Here is an 11,009-nt window from a genome sequence, read left to right on the forward strand (position 1 = left end):
TTTACGAAGGTGCGAGTGCAGAGAGCAGTGGCTCGAAGAATCGAAATGCAGTTTAACCATTGCCAGGGATGAGGCAGCTCTCTCTTCACATCGGACCTTCTACTCATCTCTCCGTGTCTATATTCATGAAGCAGTGTTGTTTGGGACATATGTAAATTACGAGGTCTGGTATCTCTCTATCTCAATGCATAGGAACCATATTCATTTTTTCTCATACTACCAGGTGAAGCTTGCCGATTGCGCCGCGACCAAATCGATACAAATTAAATAGATCCACCGATAAGATAAATACATTTTCCCATCCGTCCAACGTTGAAACGTTGTTCCAACATTTCCCAACCGGTTTTTAACCAAGCTCTACTAATATCACAGCGACTGGGAAGCAACAAGGTGCCTAAATCAGTTCGTCGTTTGTAGATATGTGATCGGAGTGCTTACTTATCGCTTCATTGTTGCGTGTCTGGCCTCATTCCTTTGTCCACCATTCTTCCATGATAGAGGTCTATACGCACTATTTTCTCAGCGCGTTTGACCCCTCGACTAGCGTCCTTGTTGCACACACCGGCCACTTTTCAGGGTGCCCGACTGAAACTCATGCACAAACATGTTAAATTGAAACTCGGTATGTGATTTTTCAAATACACGCACCTTCTACGTCCTTGCGCATTTTGAGATTTGGATCTGCGACCATTTGCATCAGTCCCTCAACCTTCGAGAGATAGGACTTCGAAAAATACCTTCGAGCACTAGTTGATCCAGTAATCCCTTTCGGATTCTGCTCAACGGGTGTACACCCGGAGCATCTTGCTTCGTTGTGTCCTCCATGCTCGGAGTTTGCTTTTTGAATTCCTTTCTCTCCAACGTTACACTGGGCAAAGTTGAATTTCTATGAAGAATATGCGCACCTCCCATGAATCCCATACCGTCCTCCCTGAGGTGAGATTGTGCCGCATCATCCAAGGGGACATCGCTGTGGCCCTGTGTTCCTCCCTGGAGATAATTAATGCCCCCCTGGGGTCGGGGAATTGCATTGACGTCCTGGCTACGTGGAAAAGAGGAAGAGATCCATACCAGGCGCAATAAATCCTTGAAACATGAGTGGGAATAGTGGGTTTTGAACACCTCCTTTGAAATTTTTCAATTCGTTTAGAGATGCACGGTAGCCCTGTATTCCAACTGACATTATCAATGTTAGGCTAATGGTCCTTTAGTGATGGTTACGATCGCACCACTGATATAAATCCCATTATATTCGCTCTGACTGGAAAAATCAAAGAGGTTGGACATCGACATTGCGTACTTGAATGTGAAGAGAAAGAGAGGGTTCAGAGGTGTACTGAGACGAAACATGGCAATGGGTCAAGGTGAGAAAATTGAGGGGGAACAATGGATATCCAGATCTTTATAAAATGAGAACACCAGTTGGACACGCCTTATTCGATTCATCTCTCGATTCTGGCTGTGGGAAACAGTGATAACGGTATCTTTTGGTGTTAGATTACCACGCCTCTTAGTCCCCTCTCCCATTTCATTGGATGGATAAGAGTGCGGATGCTAGATGTTGACCTCAAGGCATGGGTCATGAGGGATGATTCTGGTTGATAGCGGGACCAGAATTGTGGTACCACTCTCCGTTTCACATTGACCACAAGCTTTGAAGTGTATGTGATTCTGCTCCCTTCAGTGACGGTGCTGTTGTAGAAAACTATTTACACAGACTTCATCAAGCACAGTCCTGCGAAGTTAAATGGTGCGAACTGGAGGGCAGAAAGCCACAGAAAGCCCGATCCATCGTTTTTGCGAATATCGAATGTCTTTGGCTCACATGAAGGTTATTACTTACCCTCTGCGACATATACAACAGCGTTGTGTGTGTGCGTCGCGATTTAATTTCCACATACCAACACTATCCATCATCGATCCGCTGTGAGCTTACACCCAACACTTGTGCCACACTTTATAGCTCACCGACTTATCCACCTCCACGCAGCACACGAACCGGTCGTTCTGCAGTTCTCCATCCGTTCCGCATGGTGACCCCTATTTTCCGAGGTCAGCGCCCCATCAAGGTGTACTAATGACCGGTTGTCGAGAACCAGATCGAGCGCATTGTAACCATGGAGCAGTTGGAAAGTTACATCCTCGGTGGCGCTGCCTCGGGCCTAGGGAAGAAAGATGGGTAGTCAGGCACATAAATGGGGGAGTGAGTGGGGAGTGAGTGGCGGGGTGAACGCGAGCTTGAGGGTATTGTGTTCGCGTTAATTTCACTGACATGGTTGTGGAGAGAGAGAGGGCGGTATGTATTGTCAAGGTCTATATTTTTGGAGGGCGAGATCAGGGAGGATGAGAGGGCTGTGCCAGATAACTTAACTTACCAGTACTGATATAACCGCAAATTCAACCAAGCAGGTGAAGCGTTGCTTGGCGTCCATGTCGTGTTTGATGTTGTACTCCTTCATCTCCCATAATCATGAACGAGGTGGCATATAACGCGCGAATTTCGGTATAAATCTATATCGAGAATAGCATAAAGAGCTTGAGACAGCGTAACTAGAAATTTCCACTGCACTGGAGAGCAGACACTTGTCATCAGATACAACGCATACAGCACACCAAATGTCTTATATATGTATATGGCCCTGGTGTAGCTGCAGTGGCGTCGATGTTGAGTGTGTGCCAGAGCAGAGGTAAGTCGGAAAAATAAGGGTCATAGCGATAGCGAGGTGGTGTGAGAGGGGTCGCAGGTCTCCTCGAGAGTCTGCTCTGTGCCAAAGCGAAAAAGAAAGGAAGGAAAAAAACGAGGCACTCACCTAGCTGCTCCTGCTCCACCATTCCTCAACCTGTATAACCCTCGTCCCCACCAGCTGGTCGCACGTTTCTGATGTTCTGCAATTTTTTCGTTGTGGTTCGAGTGGCTGGGGAAGAGATTCCGATGGTGGTGGAGGACAAGTATCGCGTTGATTGTCCTTGCTATTGTCAAGGTCATTCAAACTCCGCTTTGACTCCTGACCTCAGACCCACGCACCGCAAGGTGACCTTGCTACCCCTCTCAACTGTTTGCTCAAGAAAGTATGCATGTCAGCACAAATATTTCTGCCACGTAAAGTCAGTAATGAAATGGGCTGCTGTAGAACTGGAGATTTCGGACACGTAATGGGGACTCGGAAGAAGGCGCGATACTTGGGCTGGTGAACGTATTACTTAAAGACTCTTGCCTTGCTTTGTCACACCACTTATCAACATGGGTAACATGTCATGAAACTGATAAACGTCTTTTTTCAGTTTTGTAGCAGTAGGTTACTTGTTTATTGCGGGTATTCAGAATCCAGATTTAAGCGACACACCGGCGCAGCAGCACAGAAGCCGGTCAGATAGTATTTGGAGATGGCGAGGCGGACTGGACCGGGGGATATACGAGACGACGAGGTTTGTGGATTTATTTTGGGATGTGCTGTGTTGTAAGCATGTGGGATGACACACGAGTAGAGTCTACAGCGAGTGTGGAGCGCAAGATTAGGGGGGGAGGGTAATTCTTGCCTGTGAAACAGTTTTAGGCTGCATATATATGTTTTCAAAAGTCGTTCATGAGGTGTTATTCCGTGAAACGATACAGGCGCTGTTTTCTTGCTCTATTGTATAAAGACATTCTTAGGATCTCACTATATTACGGGTTTGCAGAAGATTACACCCAATTGACGTTGTAAACTCCAACAACCAAATCCCCATTCCCAAATGCTGCATCGGCGCCTACAACGGATTAAGTATCAGCCCAAACTATAGAAGGATTTTGTAGAAGCAACGTACCACCAACTCTTCCACTCCCATCCACACAGTTCGTGAATATCCACTGGACAGCGTACGATACGTCCACGCAAGGCGAAGATGCCGCGCCGGCCGTTTGGTGGAGGTTCGACCCGCCGATAGACGCGTCGCCTGCGGTGCAGAATACGACGTTGTCCCCTGGAACGGTGCATGCATTGTTGGGGATGCTCGCGAGGTAATTGTAGCATGCTATGGTGTTGGAGATGTCTGCTGTAGTAAAAGTGAAGCTGTTTGTGGTGACATTAGTTATTGATTCGATAGTACTTTTGTCATAATGTACCATTCGGCGTCAAAGTTTGCGCTGCGTGCATTGAGAGACGAGTTGAATGGGGGCTTCATTGTGTAGAGATCCTTTGATGTGAGGTTGAGGGACTCTAGGGTAGGGAACCCCGGTCCTGGAATGACATCTGGATAGATGGTTGGACTAGACTGGACGAAGGTAATGGTAGTGGCCACAAGGGAGAAGACAGTGGTAAAGGCAAACATATTGGAATACTGGTGACTCAATGTAGGCCGTTATTTGAGCTTATATGCACGCATAAGCTGCCCGCCATGAACGCATGTTGGTCATGGAAGTATAGCTAACGAAAGGTCTCAACTCAATGTGTATGAGGCGTACGGTTTCAGCGAGATATGATCCATTATCATCGAACGTTAGGATGCTCATTTGATTTGTCAACAGTTCAAAATTTGTGCCGATGAAGATGATATCAAAGTTCCTTTCACACTATGACAACATTTTGTTTATGAGGAACTCACAAGCTAGAGTTGTCAATGTTAGTCATATTTCCCCTCATCGTAAACCAAACAAAGTAAACAATCTCAACGCAAAAATCTCCAGTCATTTATTTGACATCAGGTGCCGAAAACAACTCTTTCTACCTTGTATAGCGAGATTTCTCCGAGGTATGTTATTTATATAAAAGAAGTCAACAGGCACAGATGAAAATAAGCGCGATTACTCTGTGTAGCGAGTGTATTGTTTTTATCTCAACCTAATACTATGATACGTTATGGTATTTTCTGACCAGAATATCAAGAACTATTGCATTGTGAGATGTATCCGGAATAAATGGCCAATACGGAATCATCGATTAACCTTGATACTTCAATCAATACCTAATCGACTCACAATGCACAAGGAATTTGCTCACACTCTATGTTGACCCCGGCACTTACGGAAATGGGTGATACTTGAACATCGCTCCCTTGACTTCCGGAGGAGTCTCCTCGAGAACATTATTAGACTAGGAAAACCGGTATTCTATCCGATAAGAAACATTGCTTTATTGCAGCGAAGGGCCAGGTGGCGGAAGAATAGGGATGTGATATCACAGTGCTTCGGCGGCGTGAGGGAAGCGTAACAAGTCTTGGAAAGGGTACGACAAGTTAATTTAGGGTTGCAATGGGTAGAGGTGGTGATATACTCTGCAGAGAGGGAAAGAGCAGGAATACAAATCATAGGAGACTCACTTGGCTGACGCACACGCGCGCATATCCAGCTCCTCTACCCACATAGTTGCCCCGCTCCTCGATAGTACCCAACACATCTGCATCAACACCCCACGCGCCAACGATAACGAAGCATGTATAAGCGCCGATATCGAGTCTCGTGAGACTTTAACGCCTGGCATTGCCCTCTTGATCTCGCCCATGTTTGATGCCTATAGCTACACAAGTCATAGTCACAGTTAAAATTAGCACTCGAAATCGAAACTTTACATTTCGAGAGTATCCAACATGTATTCCACTTTCTTTCCACTACCGTCTTGATTTGGATGTTCGCTGTATGTGGGGTAATACCAGATTCGACGTGTGCTATGTCCCCTGAGTAAAGGCGAGACGCCAAGAAATGGTTGATAAGCCACATATCTTATTAATGAATAACACCCAATATCACAATTAGTCAGTGCTATCCCACCCAACACGCACCACCGACGCACCCGTAAAACGACTTAAGCGACCGTTTATGTGCTTAGCAATGCGATAAGCCATCCTTAACATTCGCTATCTCGACATAACTGTGCATTTTGTGATGCATTATCGGTTAGCAATTGTGGCATTTTTCGGGATTACGAAAAATGACGAATTGATTATAGGCGCCGTGCGGGAATAGGAATGGGTGGGATTGATGGACACTGGTTCAGATGCATAGGATGCCCGAATTCATAGGGAAATGGATGGAGGGAATGATTATTGGTAAATACAACTGTGGTGACCAGAATAGGGAATAGCTGCACCGTGCACAGACGAAATGAAAGTAAAGTATTTACTAAACGAAGCGCGCCTAGAAGCATAGCTCGAACTCTAGCTTTGCTTGATTGGACACGCCTAGTATCCAATTTCACAACACGGGAGTTGTACCTTACAGACGTCGTGGTTACATGTCCCTGAACACAAGATGTGGATTAATCATCCGTGTCTTCTTGTTGTCCAATAACGGTATCAATATGACACAACTGTGGACTAGAACATACAGAACATACAAGGTTCGTTGGCGCGTATAAATACAGGTCAAATCCAAGCAGTTGACACATATCCAAATTCCTCACCCGCAGTTTTCGAATCCCAACCCAATCAATTCAACATGGTTCTCACTCTAGTTGGCAGCACATCCTCCACTTGCTCTCTGCGCGTTGCGATGGTTCTCCACGAGAAGAAAGTCCCCTTCGAGTTCATACCCATCGACCTGGCCAAGGGCGAACACAAAGCACCCCCGTACATGGAAAAGCAGCCCTTCGGCGTCGTCCCATACATCGTACGCACGCATATAACACCAACTAAATTGACTTCTCACTCTCACACTCACCGTGCACCAACAGGACGACGACGGGTTCATTTTGTATGAAAGCCGTGCGATCTGTCATTACATCGCATCCAAGTACGCCGGACAAGGCAACGATACGTTGATCCCGTCCTCTGATCTCAAAGCCATCGCGCTGTTCCATCAAGCCGCGTCCACCGAGCTCTGCCACTTCAACGACTTTGCAGAGAAGATCGTCGTCGAGAGGGTCTTCAAGCCGTTCGTGCAGCCATTCATTGATCAATATCCAATTTAATTTCCCAGTGCTAATGAACAATTATGCAGGATGAATGGACTCGCTACGGACGAAGAGCACGTCAAGCGCCTTCTTGCGACGTTGGAGTACAAGCTCGATGCGTATGACAAGATCCTGGGAAAGCAAAAGTATCTTGCTGGAAATGTACGTATAGTCCTTACCTCAACCGTGTGTTTTCTGGTTCTGATGGATACTACAGACATTCACCTTGGCGGATTTATTCCACATTCCGTATGGCGCCCTCCTTCCTGTTGCAGGCGCCCCTGCTCTTGATCTTGACAAGAGGCCCAATGTTGCTAGGTGAGATCCGGAAACACTGTTAACGTATTAGCAAAACCCAATGATAAATTAAAATAGGTGGTGGAAGGATATCACCTCCCGCCCTACCTGGAACGCGGTCAAGGACGGTGTTAAAGCACACACCGGCGCTTATTAATCTTTCTCTGATGGTATCTTCTCCTCTTGGAGGAAGTCTGCGTACTTTCAGATGTAGATTATTTTCCCCTTGTGGCTACATATCAGTTGAACGCTCATGAAATAGAATAGCTTACGTTATAATTCAAGACGTCAATAGGACTCAAAGAAATGTTCTTTGGAATCAAAATTTGTCTAACATCAAGAAGGTAGTGATGATGAGAACGTGGATTATTGCAACAACGAGCAATCGTTAAGAATAAATATCCAGCGTGTAATAGCCCTGTCCCACACAAGATGAGCAGCATATAGCGGATATGTGAACGTAGTACGGCGCTTGACGCACCTTCTCCGGGTCAAGCGTCATATTGTAACAGGACAAGCGAGAAATGATGCTGGTGATTTTCGGTATATGGTTCAGCTTGGATAAATACTTGGATATTGCGATGCATGAAAAATGCGATAACAATGTCAGTGCTAGTGTCTTCGAGCGGACATTGAAGGTCTTTGGCTCAGAATCTGAGCCTAGATGCGCGCTTTTCCTGTGCACCGCCATTTAATTATCCACATTCCTGAGCGTGTATGTAGATTAGGAGACTATCTCAAGCGATATATTCGAAGGTTTTTTTAAAATCTGTTTCTAATAGAAACCATATTCATTTTTGTCTCACACTCGGTGCAACTTGCCGATCATGCCGTGACCAGATTGATACAAATTAAAGAGATGTAGCGATAAGATAAATAATGCTTTGTCTGACGACCATCCAACATCGATCCCTTGGGCCCCACTCCCCATCGCTTTGAACTATGCCCTACAAGGTACAAATAACTGGGAGGGAATAAGGTGCGCAAATTAGTTTGTTTGTTGTTGACACCTATGATTATAGTGCTTACTTTTCTATTCATTAATCAAGTCGGGTCTTATTCCTGGATAGACCACCCTGCCATAGGTGTCTATACGAAATTTTTGGACAGCGAAGTTCCCCCCTCGCTTAGCGCCCCCTTTCTGCACGCGCAGCTTTCTTTTACCGCTGACATATGGCTGTCCGTTTGCACATTTAATACCAATCATTAATCTTTTTGTCCCATACATATAAAGGACATTTTTACACAATGCCGATTATATATATTGGTGTCCCGATCACAGAGAACTAGCTTCCGAAGATAGAGGAAATCATCCCAATCATTGTATTTACAGGACCTTCAGCTTTAATGAAAGGTACGGACATATATGCATCTATCCCCTACATAGGAAATCTTATACCATACTTTGAAACCACCTCCCCATATATCTAACATTTTTTCCGAAGATATACAGTCGTTGAGATGACCATCGTGCGTGCCGTCACTGCCGAATCCGTGTGGGAATTATGTTGGTACCCCGCTTTGGGGTGGATAGCTACTCGTGGAGCAGCTAGGCGAGTGTTTTAAGTTCACAATATGGATTTAAAATTTCACGATTGACAAAAAAAAACACCAAACCTGTGCGTATAGCTGACACTAAATAGGTTGACTACCTATAACCTCATTTTCAGGTGTATTTAACCTTAACCAAGCTTAACACATCCGCTACTAGCTGTCATCACAGCGCTTGGCTCAGAAAAGACACGAAATAATGCTGTATTCAGCTTACATTGTAGCATTCACAATTGGTTAGTATTTGAAACTTTGTCAGTGCTTACTCTGCCAGTGTCAAGGTGAAAAAACAGCAATGTGCTGTGATTCGTCTGGCTGATTGCCGATATTTGCCGAATTCGCACGAAGGCAAGCTTGCCTCGGCATAAAAAAATGCCGAAAATCGCCTGTATATCTTCGGGACGACGACAGGTAAAATCTAAGATTGCCGGAACCAGTAGATATATGTGGGGGAGCAAAAAATGTATGAAAGGGCATGAGTTTTCTATGTAAGGGATTCTAATATATATATGTGGGCTCCAAAACAATATGTATGGTACTCAAAGTTGTACCTAAGGTTACAATATACAAATGTGTGGATATGGGATCTTTATGATTGGAAGCCATTTTTCTATCTTCGGACACCATAAGATATACTTATCGGAAGACTTAGTCCAAGACTTCTAAGTATGGGACAAAAAGATTAATGATTGGTATTAAATGTGCAAACGGACAGCCATAAATCATGGGGAAATGCTATCTCAAGTGAAGAAACTGTATGAGTTTAATCTTGCCACGCTCACAGTTGACTATCGAGGGTTAGTTCTGAATTCACGGCACATACACACACATATATATATATATATATAAACTGATGATGGATATGTAGCTACGGACATAGCGAAGGCGTACCGTCTGAAAATGGTGAGTTGCACTCGACGGTTTCTACCTGATTTTATTCAACTCAATCCACTTTTCAGGTATCCGCCTCGACGCTCAGGCCGCCATAGACTATGTAAAGAACCACCACATCCTGTGCAAACTCCCAATCGTACGTCAATGGTCTGAGAATATAGGCGCTCATAGTAAGCTTTCCACGCGTCCTCAGATTCTATTCGGTCACGGTCTGGGTGGGGCTGTAGCTATCTATACTGCAAGTAAAAACCCAAACACGGTGCGTAATCAAGCATGATTTGTGATTATGCATTCTGTCTCAACCGAAATCTATCTCCAGGTATCCGCTGTAATAGTTGAAAATACCTATACATCAATTCCAGATCTCCTCAAAAGCATGCCTGTCATCCGCTATTTCTCCTGGATGTCTACACAGAAATGGAGGTCATCAACCGCATTATCCCGTCTTCCTACATCATTGCCCATTTTGATTCTGAGCGGGCGTATGGATGAGTACATACCGTACACGTACATGGAGAAACTGTGGAAAATAGCGATGAATAGAGGTCGTTCGGAAAGCAAAAATAGTGTACCAAATGAAGAATATAGACCTCCTATGAACGACATGTTTCGGGTCTTTCCTGATGGAATGCACTGTGAGTGGACTTCGCACATTGCTTCACTATTTTTCTCTCATTGTGCGCCACTGGTAGATTATACGTCCCACGAACCCTACTATTGGGAGACCGTTTTTGAATTTCTTGACCCTTTAATTCGTATTTCTCATACAGAAACGTAGAAAATTTTTGCTTTGTTTTCATTTACTCGCAAAACATTTCAACCAACATTTTCATTCTATTTATCGCGTTGCTAATTCTATTTGCTCGTGTGGATATTTTGTACACGTATATGGCTGTCCGTTTGCACATTTAATACCAATCTATAAACTTTTTGTCCCATACATAGAAGTCTCAATTCTACACAATTCCATATACACACTCTGATGTCCCGGATATAGAAAGATGGTTTCCGAACATATAAATCCAGTATCCATACATTCATAGGTTGCACCCTCAGATACAACTTTGAATACCATACATATAGTTTTGGTGCCCACATATACAAATTACAATCCCTTACATAGAGAAAACACTCCATTTTATACATATTTTGTTGTCTTACTTATATCTGAAGGTTCCCCGTATGATTATTCTTACCTTTCTTCATCCCGAAGATATACAGTCATTTTTCGGCATTCTGTCTATGCCGTGCATGCCTAGGCATCGTGAGAATCGGCAAATCTCGGCAAATGTGGACACAAATTACAGTTCATTGCCTGTATGCCTATCAACACACGCTGATTGAACATTAAAGAGATGCACATTTATCCAATTAATCAGTAAATATATTCCTGTGTAGGCTGAT

At 44.4% G+C, this 11,009-nt stretch overlaps 4 protein-coding genes across 4 annotated transcripts; 2 read left to right on the forward strand and 2 right to left on the reverse strand.

Moving 5' to 3' along the window:
* Positions 1–696: 696 nt before the first annotated feature.
* Positions 697–1,183, reverse strand: JR316_0005502 (uncharacterized protein; the record flags this gene model as incomplete). Its single annotated transcript, XM_047891260.1, has 2 exons — positions 697–1,042; positions 1,095–1,183. 2 exons carry the CDS (start codon positions 1,181–1,183, stop codon positions 697–699), a joined length of 435 nt encoding a protein of 144 aa, XP_047748609.1.
* Positions 1,184–3,682: 2,499 nt separating this feature from the next.
* JR316_0005503 (uncharacterized protein) lies at positions 3,683–4,308 on the reverse strand (the record flags this gene model as incomplete). The annotated part of the gene is made up of 3 exons (XM_047891261.1): positions 3,683–3,747; positions 3,805–4,049; positions 4,103–4,308. The coding sequence occupies 3 exons, from the start codon at positions 4,306–4,308 to the stop codon at positions 3,683–3,685; spliced, it is 516 nt and encodes a 171-aa protein (XP_047748610.1).
* Positions 4,309–6,409: 2,101 nt separating this feature from the next.
* Positions 6,410–7,317, forward strand: JR316_0005504 (Glutathione S-transferase; the record flags this gene model as incomplete). The annotated part of the gene is made up of 5 exons (XM_047891262.1): positions 6,410–6,580; positions 6,645–6,844; positions 6,911–7,025; positions 7,081–7,181; positions 7,239–7,317. The coding sequence occupies 5 exons, from the start codon at positions 6,410–6,412 to the stop codon at positions 7,315–7,317; spliced, it is 666 nt and encodes a 221-aa protein (XP_047748611.1).
* A 2,126-nt stretch (positions 7,318–9,443) lies between these two features.
* Positions 9,444–10,383, forward strand: JR316_0005505 (Protein ABHD13; the record flags this gene model as incomplete). The annotated part of the gene is made up of 6 exons (XM_047891263.1): positions 9,444–9,508; positions 9,580–9,614; positions 9,671–9,741; positions 9,799–9,864; positions 9,925–10,240; positions 10,298–10,383. 6 exons carry the CDS (start codon positions 9,444–9,446, stop codon positions 10,381–10,383), a joined length of 639 nt encoding a protein of 212 aa, XP_047748612.1.
* Between the last annotated feature and the right edge of the window lie 626 nt (positions 10,384–11,009).

This window comes from Psilocybe cubensis, chromosome 5, assembly GCF_017499595.1.
Source record: "Psilocybe cubensis strain MGC-MH-2018 chromosome 5, whole genome shotgun sequence".
Taxonomy (NCBI): domain Eukaryota; kingdom Fungi; phylum Basidiomycota; class Agaricomycetes; order Agaricales; family Agrocybaceae; genus Psilocybe; species Psilocybe cubensis.